The sequence below is a fragment of the Lemur catta genome, chromosome 10 (assembly GCF_020740605.2).
Source record: "Lemur catta isolate mLemCat1 chromosome 10, mLemCat1.pri, whole genome shotgun sequence".
In the NCBI taxonomy this organism is placed as follows: Eukaryota; Metazoa; Chordata; class Mammalia; order Primates; family Lemuridae; genus Lemur; species Lemur catta.
In genome coordinates this window covers 4,554,894-4,581,432 of record NC_059137.1, presented here as the reverse complement: position 1 = coordinate 4,581,432, position 26,539 = coordinate 4,554,894, and the positions used below count along the sequence as shown (strand labels likewise).

Here is a 26,539-nt window from a genome sequence, read left to right as displayed (position 1 = left end):
AATGAAGACAGTGTCAAGTAAGGAAGGGTAACAAGACCCCTGGTGACATCCATGAAAAGAACTGTTGTACCACAAAAGCTAGTCTGACCACAGAGCAGTCTACGGAGTTTGCTCCATCAGTCCTGTTCAGAAAATCAAAAACAAATTAGGCACCAACCTTCAAAGGGGAGAACCAGGAAGTGCAGCACTAAATCACAGTAACTTTATCAGGAGAAAGGTGGAGGAAATGGGTTGCCTCCCTTCCACTGAGGAAGAAGAGGTGCTGTGGGAATGAAGGTTAAGGCTAGGAGAGTGAGCCAGCTAAGAGCCTCACGGTCAAGTAGCAAGTGCGTTATGCTGTCTAAATTTGTCCAGCTCTTTATCAGGCAAAGGGTAGCAGCTGCATCATTCCAAAGAATAATCGGGAACATTGAGAACATCTATTTCCTTTGAGAAGCATTAAAAAAATTGTAAAATTAAGCCTACATGTATACAGGGAGGAATATAAAGACTGTTCAAACACCACTAATCTAGTATCTACTTTCAAAGGAATTTTAAGATCATAACATAATATAACCAATCAGCAAGCATTCGGAAATGCTACATGGCTAAAAAAATTGAGATTTTTTTTTTTCAAAATTGAATGTGTACCTTTCTACATTGAAATGTGTAGGAGTAATTACTATTACAGAATTTATAAACAAGGGAAACAATTTAATATAGCAATAAAGTCTCAAACACTTAAATGCTCAGAGCAGGAAGACAACCAACATTAATCACAAACCATCTTCCTGTCACCAATTCCTACCTGGAAAAAAATTATAAACTCTTACCACGCTGTACTGTGACTAGGATAAACTTGTAATGACCACAGGACTTTCTTGCTTTAATAGTTATCTGTCCATTTCCTCCTTCCTCCTTGTGAACAAAACCCTGCCTGTGACAGGTATCCTCCTTCAAGGAAGGTGGCCCTGTCCTCAGCTAGAGGGTGCATACTGAGGAGTGTGACACTAACCCCACCGCGGTAATTCTGGGTCCCCTGGCAATGCCTGGGATAGCAACAGGCATGTGTGTGCATGTGACCATTCTGGCCAATGAGATGTGGAGTAATCGGCTGCAGGGCTTCTGGAAAAGGTTTCCTTTTTCTTAACAGGAGGCACTAGAAGAGGCAAAAAGTCACTTAGGTCTCGGCTTTATGGCTGGATGGGCTGTGGTGATGAAGGGAGCTATCCTGAGGCAGAATGGCAGTTTGGAAAGATGACATTCTTGAGCTCCTGAATTACTATATTTCACTAACTTGAAGATATATTTTCCACCAAATTCTCTGAGGTCAGATGTGTTTTGTAATCAGCAGTATGCCATCGTTTAATTGGCAGAGATTTTTCTTCCTTAGTGGAATGTACAATAAGGGTACATCTTCTAGTTGGTAACATCTCAGAGTTGATTAAATATAGTATAGTCTCCAGAGTTGCCCCACCTTTGGAACTTCTTGTTAAAACAAATTTTCTTGTTATAAATAAACCATCCTACTGTTTAAGTTGGTTGTCAGTCCTATTGCTAAGTTAGTTTAATTTAGTTACATGGTTTTTGATACTTGTGGAGGAAGGTGCCAGGCTTAACAGATACTCAGATCAAGCAGGAATAAGCCGAGGCTCCTGTGTCATACTGACCCCAGCACCCCGACTACCACTCCTACGATGCTGTACTATTACTAGGATAAGCTTTTAACGACCCCAGGATATTCAGGATGTGTGATTATATCTAACCATGTAGACAGGATTTTTATAGTGAGAAGGGTCTCACTATAAAAGTTTAATTCTCTCATTCAAAATAATGAGGAAACTCAGGCCCAGAGAGAAGTGACCTCCCTAAAGACGAAGAGTGGGTTGGCGACAGAGCTAGGAACAGAATTTAGGAGTCTTGGCTTCAAGATCTGGGCTGTCATCACACTCACTGGGGCCTCCTCTGCACATCCACCCGAAAAGTGTCGCATGGGAAAGAAGAATGTGGTTGAGGCTTACACCTGACCAGAATTTTACTGTTAAATTCTCCTAGTTCACCTCTCAGGCAGTATTTTACACTGAATGCTTCCTTGTCACCTGCGCTGTGTTTCCATGAATACTCTCTATTTGTCCCCTTCACTAGCTACTACATTTGCAATCACTTCCTCAGTGTTTTTCCAGATCTCTCCCTCATCTCCCATCAGTTCAGAAGAACATGTGCCTTTTTTAAGACCAGCAAACCCAAATGATGTTGGGAAGAAGTTTTTCAGGTGTAAAAAATTGGGTGGCAGTGGGTGTTCAATGGAACCTAAGTGATTTTCTATCTGATATCCTTGGTTCTAAGTTTAACTCTCATCTATTTTCACACTGATCTTTAAGTCAAGGTAAAAAGCCATGAAAAGAAAATTACTTTGCAGTCATTTGTAAAACTTGTTTTAGTTACTGCTATTTATTTATTTTTCCTTTACATCTGTGAGTTGGAGGTGGTTAACTGAATACTCAAGTTATATCTTGGATCCAATCTTTTCGAAAAGGAATGTATCTCCAACGTTAAATCACCAAAAAAATGGCAGTTTAACATCATACCTCACCTAATTTTTAAATATTGTAAACAGTTAGCTCTCTGTGTTACAAAGAATATGTAGGAATTTGGTTAGTGGGCCATCCAGATCATGTTACTATGCCTTTACTCTCATTGAGCAATTGATTGCTTATTAACACCTCCAACAGACATGGGCAGAAGATAGTGGTTTTGCCACATGTTAGAAAACCAAGGAAAGAACTGATAGAGAAGAAAGGAGATTAAAATCAATGGCTACAGAAGCACAGTTTGATGAAGTCATAAGTTCTGATCCAGTTTGTGCTTCTAAATAAACAAGCTTCATGAAGTAGGAGCAAATATCATCCCTCTGGGTTTCAGTTTCCTCATTTTAAGTAATTTTTTTAAAAAAGCAGCAGTGGTCTAGTTATTCATTCTTTTGACCATTTACCACATCCTTATACTGCCATAAGTGCTGGGGAAGCAAAGATGAACAAGACACAATCCTGGTCCTCAAAGAGTTCACAGCTTTGTGAGGCAAAGGGAAATATAAACATGTAATAACCAACAAGATAAGGAATGACAAAGATAGAGAAACACATGGGCATTATGAGGATGCAGAAGATGCCTTTGGGATCAACTGGCTGTAAAGAACAGGAACCTACCTAAAATTAAGTTGAGCAAAACAGGGAGTTCGTTGGCAAGACAACCAGATGTCCCTCACAGACTCAGACAACAGGAAAGCTGCCAGCCCTCCAAGGGACAGGGACCTGGAACTGAGGGACTGCCAGGAATCTAAGCAGCATCTCTCTCGCTCTCTGCCAGCTTTGTTTGATTCTCTGGAGCATCTTGAGTCACTTACCTGTGCTCCATTCAGCAGGCTCTGTGATGACGGGGTATGAGGTGGGCAGGTTCTCCGGGAAGGGGTATGAGGGCACAGAGAAACCAACTGATGGTGGCAACAATTATCATCTCCAGAAGAGAGAAGGTTGTATATGGACCAGAGTTATATCATACAGAGGAGACAGAGACCTTAGAACTATATTAATCCAGTTCCTCATAATTAAAAGGGAAGAAACTGAGGTGAGCCCAAAGTCACCTGGCTAAATTGAGAGAGCCCGGATTGAGTCTCTCACTCAATCCGGAATCTAAGCACACTCCAGCAAAATGCTGTAATGCTATAGATTCAATTATCCTCTCCAATATCTTAATCAACGGATAAGTTATGCTTAAGATCAAAGGCCAAGAAAAAAAGAAAAAAATGACAACAGACACTGGGCAGTGGGTATATTAGGTTATCCTGTTACTGAGATGAGTGATGGGGTTATTCCCAGGTCCCTAAGTGGTCCTATACCAAATGCTACCACTAATCTAATCTTCCATTACACATAGGCCTTACCAATGAATTAAAACCAATCCTGCCAGGAAAGATAGGCAATTTAGAGAAGTTAGCAAAGAAATATCTTCAAAGTCTCTTTACTTCCCTGACAAACTGAACTTTTGACCAATTTGCTTCATCATTGGCTTTAAAAAAAACCTGTAAATATAAACTGTTTACAGTGGTTATGAAAATAGCTACCAAAAGACATCCAACCACATAACAAATGAACACAGCAATAAACTAAGCTGGTCCTGTCTCTAATCCACAGTGCTATTATCTAATCAGGAAAGAATGAAAAACAGATCATTATGCTTCAAGAACGCTATAATTAAAAGAGGCCTTCCCCCTTTCTGCTCTCCCAAACCATGATCACAACACAGTTATTTCAAGATTCAACTTGCAGGAGCCCCATTTAAACAGGAAAAGCACTAATTGGGACTCTAGTAGCAGCTGTACTACTTTGATGTCAGTTATAAGGATGAACTTGAGCAGAATTCTTTATGGCCCTGCCAAGCCAGCCAGTCAGTAAGGTTAACCCTTCTGCCACTTGTTATTCTAGTCATGATTTCTGGAACCATATTCAAAAGTTTCTTCTCCGGGAACACTTCACATGTGATACATTCTCTGCCTGGGGCCCCTACTCAGAGCACAGCGGTGACTATCACATAGTAATCAAGTGGCAGCCAAATAAACTTAATAAGGAAGTGGTAGCACTAGAACCTGGTTTGCCAGAAATAGAACTATACTGAAAGTTAGAAAATGTAGGTTCTTGTTACCACTTGCCACTACTACTGTGGCCTTAGTCAATCTTTCTGGGCTGCATTTGCCTTGTCTATAAAAGTAAGTTGGTCTAGATGATTGTTAAGGAGTGTTCCAATTCTTTCAAAACCAAGGTTAAGGCAATCTGATTTGATTTATCCAACCCAGCTCCTCTCCCCAACAGGCTCTCTGGGCAGTGTGGACCACTCTGCTCTGCTGGGTGGCTTATGAAGAAAGCCTTTCCCCCTCCCTGAGAGCTGTATACCAGTCTCTCTTGAGGGGGTTCTGGAACACAATGCACACATCAACTCTCCAATAGCCTAGGCTGCTGTAGGTCCACGTAAAGGGCCTAAAGCATCACAAAAACAAATGTTTCTAACAATATAAAACAATTAATTTCATTTAAAAACTAACTTGGAAAAAGAGTGAATAGATAAAGGATGCTAAAGAACCAACTACATTTTGAAAATTGGTACACAAAAGGAAAGAATCAAACATTTACTCTGCCTGTCCTATGTAAGTCATACCACGGGGCAACCAAATAGTTGATATGGGGAATTTTCTCTTTATAGAACCAGTCCAGATGAACAGGGAAGACAGCATTACTGTATCAGCTCTCTGTACCCTAAGGAACCTAGACACTGAGTATAAATGGCTGCTATCATCATCAAAAAAAGAGACGACCAAACATTTTGTGCCTCCCGATAGAACACAATATCATCGATGAAGCAGCCTTGCAAAAACAAACAAGCAAATCAAACCTCACTCTGATTGAGCTTCCTGATCCAGCTACCAATTTACAACACATACAGAGGACAGAGACACATGTTCAATGAAACCATGGAGATGGCGTCAGCAAAATCCAGACTATGGGAAATAACTTAGTTTCTTCAACAACAAAATTTCAAGGGAAAAAAAATAAAGGTAAAGAGAGAGATAATGGAGGGGAAGACTATAGATCAAAAGAAACAAAAGAAATATCAACCAATCACAAGGTATGGGTTTTATTTGGATCCCAAGTCAAACTGCTAAAAAAGTATTTTATGATACCTATGAAACAACCTGAAATTTGGAAATTGACTGGATAGATGATGTTATGGAACTATTATTATTTTTATTTTAGGTGTGAATAATAGTATTATGGTTATGTTTTTTAAAAAGTCTTTATATTTTATATATCTTTACACTTTAAAGATGCGCAACGAAATACTTAAAGATTGAATGATACGCTGCCTTAGATTTACTTCAAAATAATGTAAGAGGCTGCTGGCTGCTGGGGTACACAAGAATTCATTATAAAATTCTGTCTACTTTTGTGGACATTTGAAGTTCTCCATTAAAAATTAAAAAAATTAAAACATTTAAGAAAAATGTCCCATGCATTGTTCACTCTACCCTGACATATTTGTACCATTCTGCATTGGACTCCAAACAGGCTGAGACCCACTACTCTTCAGAACAACTGCAGATCTGGATCTGGATGAACCATCTCATGAGGGCCCTTTATTTACAGTTTTAAATTTTATAAAGAACTTTCAGCAAAGAAAATTTTCTTGCTGTCTGTAATATGGTTAGATCATCTCTTTCCTTTCTCCCACATTCCTTGCCCTTCCTTTATAACACAAAGCCCTAAAAATTATGTCAAGAAAGAGCCCTTTATGCACAGAATTGTCATCTTGAACTTCACATACATGGATTCTCTAGCTACAAATACCTGCTGACAATTTGGTGTACACGCTTGTACAGGTAAGTGATGCACCGGAAACTATGGATGTCACTTGCATCATTTGCCTTTTTCCTTTTCCCTCCCACCCATGCCTTGGGCCTCAGGAGCTACCTGGGCATTGTCTGGCTCTCCCGAGGCATAGGACCGGAGGCAATAGACACCCAATCCAGGTCAAATGTGTGTTCTAGCATCTTCCTCTTTGCCTCATCATTTTAAAGGACACATAAGGCCAACCTAAATGAACTGAAATAAAATCTTTGCATTCATTCACATGTTCTGTTCAGCAGATTAGGGAGTTTAACCAATGCTTATGTAAATTCCTTTCTGTATTAGAAGCATACAATAAATAAGAGCAAATATTTTGTTTTTCCAACTAAGTTGCATTACTTACTTGATACTAAATATTAAAAGCTGTTCTTAAAACAAACAAAAAAAATCTGGGCCAGGTGTGGTGGCTCATGCTTGTGATCCTACCACTTTGGGAGGCTGAGGTGGGAGGATCACTTGAGCCCAGGAGTTTGAGACCAGTCTGAGCAACACAGTGAGACCTTGCCTCTACAAACAGAAAAATTAGCTGGGCATAGTGGCACACACCTGTAGTCCCAGCTACTCAGGAGGCTGAGGCAGGAGGATCACCTGAGGTTGCAGTGAGCTATGATGGTGCCACTGCACTCTAGCTCAAACAACAGAGTGAGACTCTGTCTCAAAAAAAAAAAAAAAAGTCTGGATTTCAATTCTGAAACCAGATCACTTAGGGAATCCTGGTTTTACTGCTATCTGCATCCCCCTTGCAAAGTGCCTGGAATATGCTGGGTACTCAATGTAATATCTGCTAAGTGAAGAAATAAGGGAACTCTCTTAGTTGAATTCCCCCGTTTTAGAAATGGAGAGTTCCTGTGACATCCCCATGGAGACATCTGCTCAGTGGCAAACCCACTTACCCTGGAATATTCCTTACCATGGTCCATCCCACTAGACCATGCTAACTCCTTGTAGAGTAGCACCTGGCACCAGAAAGCAGGCTGGCTGGCAAGAATCCACCCTTGCGATTCTATAGGATCTCCTTTGTTCTCAAAACTTTAGGCTACTTGGTCTGCCTAAATTAACACTTTAACTTTCTATTTAAAATGTAACAAAACTGCAATTCAGAATTTAAGCTCAATCCTTAACTGTTTCTTTAAATGGCTTTCAGTTTGAGAATTGCCAAAAGTACAAATATATCACTAACAAGAAAATTGCTGTTTCTTGGGAGGGGTGGTAATCTATACACACACACAACGTGTATAAAAGTTCACAATGTAAAAATGGCTTTTAAAAAGGGAGGTGGGTGGAGGGAAGAGGAAAGAAAGTAAGCTGCCCCTTAATAAGAGCAGTAGCTGGCCAGGCGTGGTGGCTCACGCCTGTAATCCTAGCACTCTGGGAGGCCAAGGCAGAAGGATTGCTCAATGTCAAGAGTTCAAGACCAGCCTGAGCAAGAGCGAGACCTCGTCTCTACTAAAAATAGAAAAAAATTAGCTGGACACCTAAAAATATAGAGAAAAAATTAGCCGGGCATGGTGGCACATGCCTGTAGTCCTAGCTACTCGGGAGGCTGAGGCAGAAAGGATCATTTGAGCCCAGGAGTTTGAGGTTGCTGTGAGCTAGGCTGATGCCACGGCACTCTAGCCCAGGCAACAGAGCAAGACTCTGTCTCAAAAAAAAAAAAAAAAGCAGTAGCTCTAAGACTAAACTACTTTAGAAATAAACCAGCCGCAAGTTCATTAAATATCAAATGCTAGACCAGGCAAAATTTTTCCTTTCATTCAGAGCACACCTGATTTTGACCCAAAAACATAGACTATTGCAATCAGCAGAAGGCTTTGATGATTAAGAAATTCTAGTATTCAGGAGAGCCAAAAACAGACTGGCAAGCACGGGCCCACGGACACAGCATGCTGTTTCATGTGTCTGCACTTTGTCTTTCCACAAAACAAATGGGACCTTAGGGCAAAAAGGTAAGGGGTACAAAATAATACATCACTCCTCACTTATCAGGAAGAATCTGACAGAAGACAGTTATGCTTCCCAATTAGTTCTTAAAAATAAGTGCACAATATTCCATCATTTTGTGAATCCTGCCCTTCTTGGAAACTCATAAAATGGGCTTTGACTGTTTGTTGGAAAAGCTGTATAGAAACATTAGCCTGCCTACTCCCATTTTTTAAAAAAGACACAAAAATGTCAAGTTTTAACCACTTCAATGCTGCTCAGGAGAGCCTTCTTAGTTCAATGAATTCTGACACTTCTCAGAGCAGACAGCAGTCAGCGCAGACACAATCTAATTCCTTGTTAGTGGAAGAAACAGTTCAATGGAGCAGATTAGGAAATAAAACCCTGGAGGAAGAGTTTCAGTCACCCCAAATTTGACAGAATTTGCACATTTTAAAAGCAAAGATTAAACTCCAGGTTTTTATGAGAAATCAGTAGAGCTTTCTTTATCAAGAGTTAAATCTGGATGAGGGTGATCATTTCTTGAAGCAGCAAGACTCCTAATTGCAACAAAGAACACCACTGAAATTGTTACCCAAAATATAAATATAATTTCAGAGCTGTTGGCTAGGACTCACATTTTGCAACTATATGAAACTTAATTTCACACCTTGTATAAACATTTGCTCATTCACAGCAATTGTTGCAAGCTTTAAGGAAAACCACTATTTGTCTTGGCTAAATTACAATAAATCATATCCTTCTGATTTTTTGCACAGGATGATGGCTAAAGACGTTTTCTTTCAAAACTGGCATAAGACATGCATAAAGCTCCATGGAATCTGGGCCCATGTACTAAAATGAAACTAAAATACAATCTCTGATAATGAAGAAGTCAAACACATAAGAAAATGCACAGATGATCCAAAATTCCTTTCTCTCTCAGTTTATTTTAAAATGTGGCCATTTGTGAGAACTGATCCTAACTGATGCAAGCTACAGTTTTTCCTTCATCAGCTCTTCCCAGGAGAAGGAATTGCTAGTCCAAAAGAGGAGGACCAGAGGGACCCTATAATTTACAACCTGGGTGATTGAAGCTGGTTTGCATCCACAACAGCAAGAAGGCAATTCACCATACTAATACAGTCACAAAGCAAAACCAAGAAATGAGTTGGGAGGGCTACGGTCAGCTCTGCTACCTAACTCGTCATACTACTGCCCTAAGGCAGTAAGAGGAGCTCAGGGAGAGGAAGCACACTGCTGGGTAAAAAATCAACACACTCTAACAAAAATGGGCTTCAGATATCCAACAGAATTTGGCAACTGACCCCATTTTCTTCCCACCTTATTTTGAAATGGGAGTGAGGGTAAGAAAAGGGATTCTAATCAGGAGGAAAGCACCTAGGCAAAGGCACTTATCACATCCATACACTCTCCCAAATTCCCCATATATATGTATATATTAGTAGCAGTAGTGGTAGCAAATACAAGTAATTGTGTGCTTCCTATGTTGGTCCATGTGTGGTAGTCTGCTACACTCGTGGTCCCCAATGGAACACTTCCCACTATTTATGCCTTTGTGTATTCACCTCCCCTTGAGTCTGGGATGGTCTTGTAACTTGCTGCAACCAATAAAATGTAGCAGAATTGACATGGTGCCAGTTCCAGGCCTAAGCCTTACGAATGCTTCATAGGATGGGTCCCGTGGCTCATGCCTGTAATCCTAGCACTTTGGGAGGCCGAGGCAGGAGGATTGCTTGAGGCCAGGAGTTTGAGACCAGCCTGAACAAGAGCTAGACCCCATCTCCACAGAAAATGGAAAAATTAGCCAGGTATGGTGGTGCAAGCCTGTATTCCCAGCTACTCAGGAGGCTGAGGCAGGAGGATTGCTTCAGCACAGGAGTTTGAGGTTGCTGTGAGCTATGATGAAGCCACTGCACTCTAGCCCAGGCAACAGAGTGAGACCCTGTGGGGGGCGGGGTCAGGAAGAATGCTTGGCAGCTTTTGCTTTCACACTCTTGGAAGCCCTGGACTGTCACCTACGAAGTCCAGCTTCTCTCCTCAAGAGATCATGTGCAGAAGCCACACTGAGAAGAGACATGGAAAGAGGGTTCTTAGGCTACAGGAAAAGAGTATCTCAGCTCCCAACCAACCACCCAGCTGGATGCAATGACATTAATGACCATTGGTACGACCAGCAAAAGAATCACCCACCTGGGCCCAGACTGCAATACAGAATTTTGAGCAAACATGTTTTGTTGTTTAAAGTCACTAAGTTTTGGTGTGGTTTGTTATGATGGTGAAGATAAGTGATTCAAAATGCGCTATCTCATTTATTATCACAACCACCCACGAAGCAGATACTGTTATCACCATTTTACAGATGGGAAAACAAGATACAAGTATCTTGGTCCATACTGAAGGGGAAAGTGGATTTGAATCCAGGTGATCTGACACTAGAGCTTGTCCTCTAAAACAGGGACCAACAAACTTTTTCTGAAAGGTCCAGTGACTAAATATTTTCGGCTTTGCTGGCCATATGACCTATGTTGCAATGACCGACCTCTGTGTGGCTGCAGCTGTAATAGTAAAGCAGCCATATGCAATATGTAAATGAATGGGTATGATTGTACTCAAATAAAGCTGCTTTTTTTTTTTTTTTTTTGAGACAGAGTCTCACTCTGTTGTCCAGGCTAGAGTGCCGTGGCGTCAACCTAGCTCACAGCAACCTCAAACTCCTGGACTCAAGTGATCCTTCTGCCTCAGGCTCCTGAGTAGCTCGAACTACAGGCATGCGCCACCATGCCTGGCTAATTTTTTCTATATATTTTTAGTTGTCCGGTTAATTTCTATTTTTTTTTTTAGTAGAGACAGGGTCTGGCTCTTGCTCAGGCTGGTCTCGAACTCCTGAGCTCAAACCATCCACCCAACTCAGCCTCCCAGAGTGCTAGGATTACAGGCATGAGCCACCATGCCCAGCCTCAAATAAAACTTTACTTACAGAAACAGGTAACAGGCCATGGGCCTTGGTTTGCCAACCACTGGCTCTAAGTCAAAGTTTTCCCAATTTTAATGTGCATATTAATCACCTGAGGATTTTGTTATTATAAAATGTAGATTCTCAGCAGGGCATAGTGGCTCACACCTGTAATCCCAACATTTTGGGAGGGTAAGGTGGGAGGATTGCTTGAGGCCAGTTCAAGACCAACCTGGGCAACACAGTGAGACCCCATCTCTACAAAAAAGAAAAAATTAGCCAGGCGGCAGTGGTGCATGTCTGTAGTCCTAGCTACTGGGGAGGACCCATACAGTTAGCTATGATCACGACACTGCACTCCAACCTGGGTGACAGAATGAGACCCTAACTCTTATCTAACAACAACAACAAAAAAGTAGATTCTCATTCAAGAGGGTCAGAGATTCTGATTTCTGGTAAGTTCCCAGGAGACCATGCAGCTGATCCACAGACCACACTTTGACTCATGACACTCAGAGGTGCCTCATATAATTAATGAGCACTTATTTTGCTCCAGGCATAATACTAATCACTTTCTATGGCTTCTCGTACTTTATGCCTATATAAGTTTTATTTTTATCACTGCTTTACAGATGAGGAAAAGGATTAAAGAAGTTACCTAGGCCAGATCTTTTCATGAAGAAAAGCTAGCATGGATTTGTTCCTCATACATGGTTCCTGTTAGTTTACTTTGATATAACTCAGAATCTCCTCTTAACATTTCAAGAATATCACACTTTAAAAAGAAAAATTTCAAACATGTATGTAAAACTTAAATAACAGGCTACCTGCCAAGCAAACTTTCTCATTTCTCAGTCATTTTGCAAACTTTTCTCTCATTAAATAGGTACTGCTAATTGCTTGAGAAGAGTCTCCTTTTATTTCAGCAATAGTTCTTATTTCAAAGGCTGCCTATAATACTTTACAAAATTGGCTTTGACTTTGGTGAGAGACAAATGTACATTAAACCTAGACTTCCCTTCTAGTCATTAACAATGAATATTTTTAGCACCTAAAAATGTGCATCACAGACAGATATGTAAATATTTAGCACCATCCTTTTGAGGCTGTTAAGCTTTCATTTTCAATCATGCAGAGGTATGTAAGTGTTTTCACTAATAGTCTAATTATATCATGTATTTTCATTGCACACAATATTTTGTTTCTATATTTGAAATCATTGAATGCATTTGTGCTAATAAACATTCTAAATGGACATTTTAATATAACTGAAATTAGCACATATTGTACCCCTCAAAACAATTTATAAAACAAGAAGTGTTGTTTATATTATACACCAAGGCAAAACTCCCCATGATCAGTAGCTTGGTTCAAGGTCAAGTATCAGCTGAAATTCCTCACACTGTTTAAACTAATTTAATTGCATTTGATCAGGGCCAATTTCTTTCTTTTTTTGTTTTCAGAGACAGGGTCTGGCTCTGTCACCCAGGCTGGAGTGCAGTGGAGAAACTGCAGCTCATTGCAGCCTCCAACTCCTGGGCTCAAGCAAGATCAGGGCCAATTTCTGATCTCCAGGCTCAAGAATAAGTGCAAGTCCCCACACTTAGTCTTCAAGACCCCAACTTGTCTTCATGCCCTTATATAAATGTTCTCTATCCTCTGTGTTCCTCTATCTGGAACACCTTCCCCCGGAGACCTACCTGGCTAACTCCCTCACCAACATTGTCCAGAGGTCACCATCTCAAGGCAGTCTCCCTGACTATTCTTTTTAAAATCAAAGCCCACCTCCCCCGAGCCCAGCTCTCCTGGCTTCACAGCTGCTCCACTCCTCCTATAGCACTAACCGCCTTCTTTATATTCTGTACGTGACCTGTGGATTATGTTTCTTGTCTTCCATACTCTCTCTGCTAGAACATAAATACCATGAGGGCAGGGGTCCTTGTTCACCGAAGTTCCTACACCAGTGCCTGGTATGCAGCAGGCACTCAGCAGATGTTTGTAAAAATCAAGATTGCCTTTGTTTGCCAGCCACTGTTCTAGGCACTGGGAATACAGCGGTGACCAAAACAAACAGGGTCCCTCTTTCACAGATATTTTGGCCAAATAACACAACAAAACACAAGACGATAAAGTAATAAGAGAAGAGCAGACCAGAGTGCTAGCGAGGTAGTAGAGAGCAGCAAGAGCGAATGGGGAAACTTCTTTAGATTGGGTAGTCGGGGAAGGCCTCTCTGAGGAAGTGACAATTCAGCTAAAAACTAGAAGACATTATTTAAATCTTCCATATGCTTCTTTGATTTTCTGTCTCTCTGCTCTACTGTGGGTTCCTAAGGTGAGTCACAGTCTGTTTTTCCTGGCAGTTCTGCAGTTTATCCAGCCAGTATTTTGGCCCCGGGTTGACTTGCTGTGGCCTCACTGTGGACTTACACTTTATCATTGCAAAGTTTCTCTTTGTAGCTATTTATAACCCTATGCCTTGAACTCAAGCTTGTGTAGTATTTGTATTACAAACCTAGTTTTCTTTTAGTTACAAACCCAGGATCTGTCTTTATCTAATATCTCTTGCATGTTGTACATAGTAGGGCTTTATTTTGAGGGCAATATGAGTCTTTTTACTTTAAAAGGCATTTATTCTATTTGTATTTACTGACATCACAGATGTGTGGCCTAAATTTGGTCATCTTATTTTATGTGTCAGCCCCTCCCCTTTTTTTTTTTGAGACAGAGTCTCACTCTGTTGCCCTGGCTAGAGTGCCGTGGCATCAGCCTAGCTCACAGCAACCTCAAACTCCTGGGTTTAAGCAATCCTTCTGCCTCAGCCTCCTGAGTAGCTGGGACTACAGGCATGCGCCACCATGCCCAGCTAATTTTTTCTATACATATTTTTAGTTGTCCAGATGATTTCTTTCTATTTTTTCAGTAGAGACGGGTCTCGCTCTTGCTCAGGCTGGTCTTGAACTCCTGACCTTGAGGGATCCTCCCGCCTCAGCCTCCCAGAGTGCTAGGATTACAGGCGTGAGCCACCTCGCCCGGCCATGTGTCAGCTCTTAATGCTTGGTTTTTTACCTTTTGTTATGCAGAATGTCTTTATTGTTGTCTTGCATCTTCTTTCTTTTTAATTATTTTAGGGATTTTCTTCCTAATTTCACATAATATACAAAAACCTCTATTTCTTGATGTTTAGACATATCTCTTGCTCCCAAATAAGATGAGAAAATTCACCAACCCAATCTCCTGACTACATTTGCTCAGTGAATATTTTTACATTCCCATGTTTTATAATATAGTTATGTGCCACATAACATTTTGGTCCCATAAGATTATAACAGAGCTGAAAAATTCCTATCACCTAGTGACATCTTAGCTATGATAATGCTGTAGGGTGTTGCAGCACTCATGTGTTTGTGGTGCTGCTGGTGTAAACATACCTTCCACACTGCTAGCTGTATAGAAGTTTAACACATACAAGTATGTATAGTACATAATACTTGATGATAATAATAAACAACTATGTTGGCCAGGTGTGGTGGCTCATGCCTGTAATCCTAGCACTCTGGGAGGCTGAAGTGGGAGGAATGCTTGAGGTCAGGAGTTTGAGACCAGCCTGAACAACAGCAAGATTCCATCTCTACTAAAAATGGAAGAAATTAGCCAGGTGCGATGGTACATGCCTGCAGTCCCAGCTACTTGGGAAGCTGAGGTAAGAGGATCGCTTGAGCCCAGGGAGTTTGAGGTTGCAGTGAGCTATGATGATGCTACTGCACTGTAGCCAGGGTGACAGACTGCGATATGTCTTAAAAAATAAATAAATAAATAAATAAATACCCAACCAAAAGCCAAAAAAAAAAAACCTGTTACTGGTTGATGGACTCACTATACTATACTTTTTATTGTTATATGAGCGTGTGCGCATCTACTTACAAAAAAACCAAAAGTTAACTGTAAAACAGGCTGCAGGTCCTTCAGGAGGTCTTCCAGAAGAAGGCATGTTATCACAGGCGATGACAGCTCCAAGTGGGTTATTGCCCTGGAAGACCTTCCGGTGGGACAAGATGTGGAGGTGGAAGACAGTGATACTGATGATCCTGACCTTGTGAAGGCCTAGATAAATGTGTGTATTTGTGCCTCAGTTTTCAACATAAAAGTTTAAAAGGTAAAAAAAAAATTTTAATAGAAAAAAGCCTTTAGAATATTTTTGTACAGCTGCACAATGTGTTTATGTTTTAAGCTAAGTGTTATTACAAAAGAGTCAAGAAGTTAAAAAAAATTAAAGTTTATAAAGTGAGAAAGTCACAGGAAGGTAGAGCTAAGTATTAACAAAAAAAATATTTTTAATAAATTAGTATAGCTTAAAGTGTACAGTAATGTTCTAGGCCTTCGTGTTCACTCACTCAGAGCAACTTCCAATCCTGCAAGCTCTATTCATAAGTGCCCTATACTGATGCACGACTTTTTGTCTGTTATGCCGTATTTTTACTGTACCTTTTCTATGTTTAGATATGTTTAGGTACACAAATACCTAACACTGTCTTACAACTGTCTATAGTATTCAGTACATGCAGTATAGTTTTAGCCTAGGAGCAATAGGCAATACCATGTAGCCTAGGTATGTAGTGAGCTATACCATCTAGGTTTGTGTAAATATAGTCTATGATGTTCGCACAATGACGAAATCACCTAGTGACACATTTCTCAGAACATACCCCCATTGTGAAGTGAGGCATAAACTGTATTTACCTTCCGAAATATTATTCCTGACAATTATTTGGCCTTGGCTGTATATTTAAACAGACCAATGACTTCACCATTAGTCATCAGAATGTAAGTTAATGAACTGTTAGATCCCCAGTGCCTCAAACAAGGTTTGGCACATAACAGGCAGTCAATAAATATTTGCTGAATGAATGAATGCAGCTAGTTGATCTGTTTACTCATTGCATTTTGTCAATGAGTATTTTTTTAAAGAAAGGCTCGTAAGCTTTTCCTTGAGTTCATGGATTTTTTCTTTCTTTCTTTCTTTTTTTTTTTTTTTGAGACAGAGTGTCACTCTGTTGCCCAGGCTAGAGTGCCAAGGCATCAGCCTAGCTAACAGCAACCTCAAACTGTTGGGCTCAAGCGATCCTTCTGCCTCAGCCTCCCTAGTAGCTGGGACTACAGGCATGTACCACCATGCCCAACTAATTTTTTCTATATATTTTTAGTTGTCCAGTTAATTTCTTTCTATTTTTTAGTAGAGATGGGGTCTTGCTCTTGCTCAGGCTGGTCTCGAACTCCTGACATTGAGCGATCCTCCTGCCTCAGCCTCCCAGAGTGCTACGATTACAGGCATGAGCCACTACACCCGGCCCATGCATTTTTTAATTTTTTTTAATTTTTAATTTTTTTTAAGAATATCGCTGTCTTTTATGTAACAAAACTTGGCTGAGTATTAAATTCTTGGGTCAAACTTCCCCCACAAGTTTGTACTGCTCCACGTCTCCTGGCACTGAACACATGCTATAGAACAACCTGAGGTGATGATTTCCGTAATTTCCTGTGATAACTTTCCTGGCTACCAGTTTTCAAAAAGGTTAAGTCCCTTCCTCTAACTGACTCATACTGGTGCATTTTTTGCTAATTTTAACTTCTCTTTTGTTTCTTTTACTATGTATATGAGCAGGAAGATTCAAGGTCTGGGCCAACTCTGCCATCTAACACCAAAGTCTCCAGAGAGCAATTCTGCAGCACAGTCAGTGATGAGTACCAGAGGCCTGGAGCAGACACCAACATTTCAATAAGGTTTTTGAAACAGGGAATAAGCCAAGGCACAGAGGTGAGAATGAACAGAAGGATGTGGGAATGAGCAAGAGTCAGCAGTCTCGTGATGTGTCCCTAAAGTAGGAGAGTCATTTACTCAACGGGGAGAGAAGAGATAGGAATGTGGACAGGCAGGATCTTGAGCTCTTTCCAAGGCTGTGTTAAACTCAGAGAAACTTCATTCTAAACAGGTTCTGTCTTAAAGAAATCACTACCTCCCCCCTTAAATATCACACCTGACATTGCAAGAGATCAAAATGTTTTTCTGATTTACTGATATTAAGTCAGTCTTTTAGGTATTTCAAAGGCATTCTTATTTTCTTGCAAATTTACTCAATTTTCTATTTCCTCTTGTTTTCTATATACATTATCCCAACTGTCAGGAGGACAGTATTTTGACACAATAGCAAGCAATTAAAATGCTATGGGTAGTCATGAAGAATTATGTGTGAAATTGGTCCTCTCCCTACTTAACGGGTACAAGAAAATCTCATTAATTTGGATTCTACTGTGGCAGTGGGGAACAGTCAACTAGGAATCAGGGTATCAGGGATTACCTCTGGTTCCTGTCCTAGTTTGTAAGTGACTTTCCCTCCCTGAGCCTCAGAGTTCCCAGATACACAATGAGAGTATGCTCCAAGGTATTTTGAAAATATTCCTGTATAGCAAAAAACTGTCTGAAAGGTCAGAGTCTGTGTCAATTAAAACAAGGACTGGGTTAGGTGACTTTCAGATTTATAACTTTTTAGAATATGAGCTAGGAAAATCATTTCTATAAATATGATATTCAAAAACTAAATTAAAATCATGATATTAAAAGGGTAAAAGTATGAGCTCTTTGCCTTTTTCAAAATTTGCTCTAGCATAGTGGTTTATACTTTTTAATTTTAGAAAATATGATAAATATTCAGAAATATTCTGTTAGTTACATAGGTATGCCTATCTACATAGGAAGAGTTATTAATGCATCAATGTTACCTGTTCATTAAAGAAGTCATTTATTCTGGACCTTGCCATTTGAGGGGGAGGGAAGGAAACCATTTACAGTTGACCCTTGAACTGCATGGGTCCACTTATACGTGGATTTTCTTCTACCTCTTCCTCCTCCTCCTCAGCCTACTCAATGCAACGATGGTAAGGATGAAGACCTTTATGATAATTCACTTCTACTTAATGAACAGTAAATATATTTTCTCTTCCCTATGAATTTCTTAATAACATTTTCTTTTCTCTGGCTTACTTTACTGTGAGAATACAGTATATAATACACACAATACACAAAATATGTGTTAATCAACTGTTTATGTCAAAGGTAAAGCTTCCGGTCCACAGTGGCCTATTAGCAGTTACGTTTTGGGGGAGTTAAAAGTTATCCACAAATTTTTGACTGTGCAGAGGTCAGTACTCCTAACCCCTGTGTTGTTCAAAGGTCAACTGTACTTTGCAAGCCTAGTTTTGAATGAGGTTAGTCACAGTGTGGAAAGATGAAAATGTTGCTAGATTTTAAAATATTCACTATCTCATTTAAACTCCATAACTACTATAAGGTGTATACATTATTATCCCTATTTGTGGATGAAAAAACTAAGGACACAGCATTATATAATGGCTGGTGAATACTAGAAAACAACATATTTACAACACTTTGAAAAGATTTCCCTATTCAGACTTCATTAATTAAGACCGAGTTTCCTCATGGAAAACCACGAAGCAAGGATTGGTTCTATTAATAACATTTTGCCTAGAACTTTCCCTGCAGGACAACAGCAGGAACCTAGGACTTCCCTAACCCTTCCCAGGAAAATGTGTCTTAAGAGGCCTCAGCAGTAGGTTCTGTGGTTGCTGGTCATAGCAGTAGGTTCTAGGTTGCCCTTACCTATAAAGGGGTAATATATATTTAACATAAAATATATAACATAAAATTTACTATCTTAATCATTGTAAAAAATTGTGGTGAAAAACCACATAAAATGGTAACCATCTTAAGCATTTTTAAATGTACAGTTCAGTGGCATTAAGTACATTCACAATGTTATGAAATCAGTTGTATTATTTTTAATTTAAATGGAAATGTCCAAACATACCCAAGAATAGAGAACTGTATACTAAACTCTTACCAGCCAGCTTTAGCAATTATCCACATTTTGCCATCCTATTTCATTTATCCCTCCCCTCCACATAAACATGCTTTTAAAAAACTAAAAATAGAATAATGCAAACCCCAAACATCATTATCAATTCGCCTATAACCTACTTCAGTATGGTAGAGTTGTATTCTAACACCTGCCATTAGGAACCCATGCAGTTCAAGGGTCAACTGTAAATGGTTTCCTTCCCTCCCCCTCAAATGGCAAGGTCCAGAATAAATGACTTCTTTAATGAACAGGTAACATTGATGCATTAATAACTCTTCCTATGTAGATAGGCATACCTATGTAACTAATATTAATATGGTCACCTATAAAGTAACTGAACCAGTAGGGCCTTGCTCAAAATACTTTGACTGCCTACTAGTTAAAATCTAACTTCAGCCTCAAACCAAGGCGTTCCAAATTCAGCCACTACTCCCCTGTACCCCTGCTTACACACAAACCGAACTGTTTCACTATTAGTCCAATCCACACAGAACTAGCCCCAGTCTCGGATTTTCCTCAAATTGTTCTTCCCTGGCCCACCCTTAGCATTTCCTCCCCATACCATCTCTGTTTGCTGAAAATGTTTGCTTCCTTCAAAAGTCATGCTCCAGTCTTGCCTGCAAAGGGTCAAGTCCCTTAAACATGCTTTCTCTTCCCATGGCTGAGCCCACAGACACCTTGTAATAAATACCTACAGCTCGTCTCCAACAATGCAGTGGTGCTCCAAGGAGTCAACCCCACTGGAACCTTCCCGCATCTTTTGTTTTGTCCACGAGCCTCTACATGGATTCTCTCTCTCTCTCTCTCTCTCTCTGAGAAACCCTTACGTTCTTGACCTGGGATCCTGAAATTGCATGCATTATTCATATGTTCACAAGTTGTAATCTCCATGAGGGCAGGAATCTTGTCTTGTTATGCATCCCCAGATCCCTAGTGCTTGGAATAGTACCCAGCACACTCATTCCACAAATATTTACTGAGGTTCCTACAAATTTTGCTAAGGGTAAGAATGTCTGTGATTCAAAAAAAAAAGTTCAGAACCACTGACCTAGTCCTTTCAGATCTATGCCTTGCTTGCACGGCCCACCTGGCCAATGATTTCAGTGTCACCCCAGGAGGATATAGTCTCTTAGTTCACCCTTGACTGCATGCCTCTGCAGCCTGAAAGCCAGTCCTGCCCCATGATCTTGGGTTCTGACCAAATCTAGGATTTCCATTAGTGCAGGAGATCTGGCCAAATCATCCCTCTTGGAGGACTGCAGCTTACAATAATCTCATGACAGATCATCTATACAAATCACCAGAAACTGATATTATCTTACCTGTCTCTAAACACAGTTTTATCCTTCAGTTGGACTGTAAGCTCCCCATAGTCAAGGGCACGTAGCGCCATGTACTAATCAGACATGGAATGAGAAATCCATAAATACTTGTGGCCAATTAATCATGTACTTGGCATTACAGGGGTGGAGTTCAATGAGAAATCTGGGGGTATGCTAAAGAGCAAAGCATAGCAAGCTTTTAAACCATAACCCAGAGCACTGAAAGAAGAGCCTGTTTTCCCTTCCAAGATAACTTTTGACAGTTTCTCCTAACTGCTACTTGTACCCAAATATCTTTGAGGCAGCCATACAAACAACAGATGCTTGCTGTGTTAAAGTACAGCTCTGTTTCAAAAAATGCAGGTGCCACTAGAGACCTAAGTCTGCACCTGTTGAAAGAGAAATACCCTCAGATACAACCAATCAGAAGTTATATTTTAAAACAGAGCCATTATTTCCTAACCTAGCCAGGAACCCCTTAGAAAACAGGAACATTTTAATTTCATTAGTTGCTCCAGAAATTCAAAGCAGTCTATTTTCTTACTATTGTTAATATAAGAAAAATACCTGTGATAATTATCCCTGCCCACACCTTGCAAAGATCTGAATCAGACTCAGTTAAGATAACAGGCAAATATTCACTGAGATCTGTAAATATCTGTCCTCTCATAAAACTGAGGTATTCATAATCTAATTTCCTGTTTTAAGGCACCACATTTAATATGTATGAATAATTTTTTAAATTAAAATACAATAGAACACAATACAAAATATATAACATAGAATTTAATTTTTCTTTGAAGGTTCAGGAAGGAACTCAGATTTTTCAGTGTCTTGAAGTCTTTAATTATTTCTAACCAAGACATTTACCCAAAAGGCCTGTTGTTAGAGCTTTTTATAAGTTCATCTGGTGACCCGTTATGACATTTTATTATCCTTCATTGCCCAATTCCCATGCCATTATTTGTTAAAAAAAAAAAAAAAAAAAAAAAGTCCTCCCATGTGTATATGAAATATGCGTGTGTATGCAGTCAAAAATATACATAGGAGACATAACTTTATATGAATTTGAACTGATGAGACAAAAAGAAAAGGAAAGGCTCGTTACTGTTCCTATTACCATTAACATGAATCTTTCTTATGAGACATGGATACGGAAAACACCTGCATGCAAACAGGGATTAAAAATCTACAGAATTCTAATCTATTGACATTGCCTCTCTTTTGGTACCTACTTTTGAAAGGGAGTGCACTATTCATACAAAAGATAACTCTCCAGAGCTCACCTCCCCCAGGTAGCCTTCCTCACTGCCCTTGCCGGAATCCCTGAGGAACTTGTTTGGGACAAAACTGCTCATTTGGGACAAAACTGTTACCACTGGCAGGGATAAAGCCCTGGGTCTTGCCTCTGGGTGAGCCACTGGAGCCAGAAGAGGTTGAGCAGAATCTAGAATGGATATTAAAGGAGAGAGACAATGAATACCACCTGCGGCCCCAAGACCAACTAACTGCAGGGGCTATAGGTGATCCCACTAAGCTTCTAAGTTCTCCCTCAGGAAGGGAGGCCCCACTGGACCCCTGGAGGAGTGGCTCCCTAAATGTATATGAAGAAGTAGAACTGAGAGACATAGGGTAGACTGTGAGACATGGACATAAACACACACGTAAGTCTATTGATGGTGAAAGACACTGAATTGCGTGGGTCCACTTATATATGGATTCTCTTCCACCTTTGCTACCCCTGAAACAGCAAGACCAAGCCCTCCTCTTCTTCCTCCTCCTTAGCCTACTCAGTGTGAAGATGACAAGGATGAAAACCCTTATGACGATCCACTTCCGTTTAATGAACAGTAAATATGTTTTCTCTTCTTTATGATTCTTTTCATAACATTATTTCCTCTAGCTTATGTTAACTGTAAGAATATGTAACATAAATAGCATGCAAAATATGTATTCATTGACCATTTATGTTATTGGTAAGGCTTCTAGTCAAGGGTTGGCTATTATAAATAGTAGTAATTAAGCTTTGGGGGAGTCAAAAGTCATATGCAGATTTTCAACTGTGTGGGGATCAGTGCCCCTAACCCCTGCATTGTTCAAGGGTCAAGTGGAGTTTAAAATCAGTTGGTATTCATAGTAAAAAATAAATAACTCAAGCTTGTTTACCCTGCAAACCCTTATTTTATCACATTTAAAGGTTGTACAAATATGCCACTTCGGGAAAATAAATAATTACCAGCCTTCTGGAACTTAGCCATATAGAAATAGCATCACAACTGATGAGGATCAGGGTAGACAAGGAGGTGCGTCAACAGATCCCTACTTCTAGGAAGAACTTGCTGCCCAGCTCTGGGAGAGTGGTCAGCACACAGCCTCCAGCTGTCGGTTCATTCGGGGTCAGCCTCAGTGGCAGACAGCCATCTCACTGAGGTCATGGCCTTCCTGGAGCCACCTGCATCAGTCACTGAGTGAGGCAGGGGTACAAAGGCTCAGCCTTTTGGCCAATACAGGACGACTTCAGGGTGACATTAACTCCAGAGATCTCCTAGGTTAGCCGAGGCTTTGCTGGGCTTGCCCTGCAGTTTGCCATCTTCCCCTGCCCAGTCCTGGTTCCTCTCCCTTCCTTTCACAGGCAGCAGTCTCTAATACTTACACTGCACCCCAACTCCCTCTCAGCATCTGCTTCTCAAGAACCTAATGCATAACTGAAGTGAACATGAGGCACATCTCTGCCTTATGCAGCTTAGATGTGTGGATTCTGGAGTTCCTGTGCCCAGGTTAGAGGTCTAGTCCCACCACTTACCAGCTGGGAGCCTCTGGACAAGGTGTGATGACCTCCAGTGTCGTCACCTGTAAAGCCAAGAAGAGTAACAGTCTCTCTCGGAGGATGAATGTAAGAATTACACGAGTGCCTTGTATGGTGGGCTTTCATAATTTAGCAGTCAGATGGTGTTTCTTCCCTCACTATGGACTGCTTTGGTTGGTGATCTCTCATCTCATTTCTTTGAACTCTGAGTCTATAAATCTGGGCTCATTTGTAGAGCAGGAATATCTGTTCCTACTAGCTGGTAAAGTATTGCTGCTCTGCCAAAAAGCGGCGCTAACAGGGCAGAGCTCCAGGGCCACAGGAGCACTGAAGCAGAAAGCGTTCATTCTTAACACACAAATGCTGAAACCATCCCCTGCTATTTGCAAAGCACCAGAAGGAATGGGCTCGTGGCCTCTGCGAGATTCACAAGCAAGTCTCAGTAAGCAAGCAGGAAAGTAGCACACTTGGTGAAACCTAAGAACAGCAAAACAGGGTGGTGATTCTATGACACCACCCAAAAACATCATCTAAAAAGGAAGACATTTTTATACCATGTTTTTTTCCCTCTTCCTCCCCCATTACCCTCTCTCTTCCTCTAAGAAGGGAAAACAGTGGTAGTATCAGAGGAACAGAACAACCCGGAGGTTCCGTTCTTGGCTCTGTTACTAAAAAAAATCTCACAAACTTCTTTGAGAAAAATTTCACTTACCTGCACCCTTAGTTTCCTTAACCATGAAATGAGAGTAGAAAAGGGATGCCTCCTGGCTCTTCCAGGTCTGGGTTTTCAAGACACTCTAAATACTGTCACTCAGCAATACCAGAGGTTCCTTAGGGGTGAGGACAATGCCACATACTGTCTAAACATCTACTGAATGAACTGCATTGCAGTAATTGGTCATAAGAGACCTTTAAATTCTAAGTGCTACTTTGTTAAAAATAAAAATGTATTTAAAAAAAAGAAAAGAGATGTTAATTTGCATTAATAAGAACCTATCCTAGGCCCACATCTGCTGGGTAAAGTCTGGTTCTATGCATGCCATACTTGGGAGGCAGGGTCCATATTAACTGATAGGAAGAGGTGCTGGAGAGAAGGAAGGAAAGGAAAAGGAATTGGGTGGTTTTTAATTAATTAATTTAATTTCAATTGTTTTATTTTTTCCAAGGTGCCCAAGTCCATCAAATCTAAATCTATTTTGTTTTACGTCAAATAGGGAAAGGACAGCTTCCTACAGCTACTGTGCCTAGGATTCACGCTAGCTTAACGATATGATAAAAAAAAGAAATGATATTTTATTTTAAGACTGTAAGAGACTTTAAGGGTATTTTCTTTGGAGCAGTGTGATGCCCCTAGGTTTCTTCTCTGGGGACATTAAGTTTCAGCAAATGTAACTCCCTGTGTGAGGAGCTAGGGAAACTGGATAAAAAGATAAAAAAGTCCCTAGAGCCAAGAGTTACATTTCTTTAAAAGATATACCTGGGACTATCTTTGCCTGAGCCCCAAAATACAGCAGGGTAAGAAAGTTGGAGGAGCATGAGATGGTTCAGCCCAATAATCCATAATGGAGTCTATCTTTGGGCTGGGTACGCAGGAAAATACCAAGAGATTGTCCTGTCCTATTAGGCTATGTTCACCAAGATTAGAGACCACAGTCTTTTGTAAGTTTGATCTGATACCCAAGTCTGGTAAAGTCTCTCAGTATGGTTACTGAAGGGTTAAAAATAAGGTTTCTGGGGACAAAGAGGAGCAGGGGCAAGTCAGATCACCCTGAAATTGAACACATGTCCTTCCTCTGGATCCGAATGCCTCTGTACTTGTCTCTAAGGTACACTGCAAGCTCCTGAAGGGAAGGTGCAGAATATTAAGCACCCTTAGCACCTAGTATTGTGGACATCAGATTTTATTTGATGAATTGCAAAAATGAATAAAAAGCAAAGTGTCAAATAAATAACAATTACAGATAAAGAATAGCCAGAGTCTAGACTCCAATGCTTCAAAGATGAGTACTCCTACCAAAATAATCAGAACGAATTAAAAGCCTGCCACCAGCACCAACCAACTCCAGCCCGACAACTATCACATCTGCATTCAAGTAAAACCTGGAGTGTTTGGACTCCCGAGTGTTCCAGTCCATGGCTATTTCCTCTCAATTCTCCACAGCAACTGGTAGATGATGAGCACACAGTAGATACTCAACACACACCAATCAATCAGTACATACTAATTTATCTAAGACAGGCTCTACATTCAGCCATTTTGAAAGCCATCAAAGGAAATTCTAAAAACCTACATTTCTCAAAATTAATTTTTCATGCAATAGGCCTCTATCTTTTTGCCTGCACTTCACCAAAGAAGAAACACAGATGGCAAACAGGCACGTGAGAAGATGCTCAACATCATTAGTCATTAAGGAAATGCATGTTAAAAACACAAGCAGATATGACTCCATACCCATTAGAATGTCTACCATTAAAAAGGCTAACCATATCAAGTATTGGTCAGGATGTAGAGCAACTGAAACACTGCTACCCTGCTGGTGGGAATGTAAAATGATACAACCTTTTGAAAAACAGTTTGGCAATTTCTTAAAAGTTAAACATACATCTACCATATGACCTTGAGTATTTACCCAAGAGAAATGAGAACACATGTCCAATCAAAGACTTATACAAGAATGTTCATACTGGCTTTATCTGCAATAGCCAAAGCAACTCAATTGTCCATCAACAGATGAATGCATAAACAAACTGTAGTATATCCATTCAGTGGAATACTATACAGCAACAAAAAGAAATGATCTATTAATACATGCAACAATATGAATGCATCTCAAAATGACTATGCTGAGTAAAAAAGCCAGTTTAAAAAAAAAGAGTATCTGCTATATAATTCCACTTATATAAACTTCTAGAAAATGCAAACTAATCTATAGTGACAAAAAGCAGATCAGTGGTTGCCTGGGAGGGGGTGATAGGGATAACAAAGGGGCAAGAGGACACTTTTGGGGTGATGAATATGTTGTCCTCCTTATGGCAGGGTGATAGTTTCAGAGTCACATGATACATATGTCACAATTTCCACACTTTGAACACATGCAACTTATTGTATTTTTTTAACCCCTAATAAAGCTGTTAAAAAATACAGCTAG

The 26,539-nt window shown here is 40.3% G+C and overlaps 1 protein-coding gene across 2 annotated transcripts in view; it reads right to left on the bottom strand.

The window, feature by feature from the left end:
* MED27 (mediator complex subunit 27) overlaps window positions 1-26,539 on the bottom strand; it is a 195,851-nt gene that overhangs the window by 93,171 nt on the left and 76,141 nt on the right. The window contains exon 4 of one of the 2 annotated variants that reach the window (XM_045563701.1): window positions 23,388-23,434. The exons of the other annotated variant lie outside the window; for it this stretch is intronic. Coding sequence (XP_045419657.1) covers window positions 23,431-23,434 — 4 coding nt within the window. The 3' untranslated portion in view covers window positions 23,388-23,430. The remainder of the gene's footprint in view (window positions 1-23,387; window positions 23,435-26,539) is intronic. 2 annotated transcript variants of the gene reach the window in all.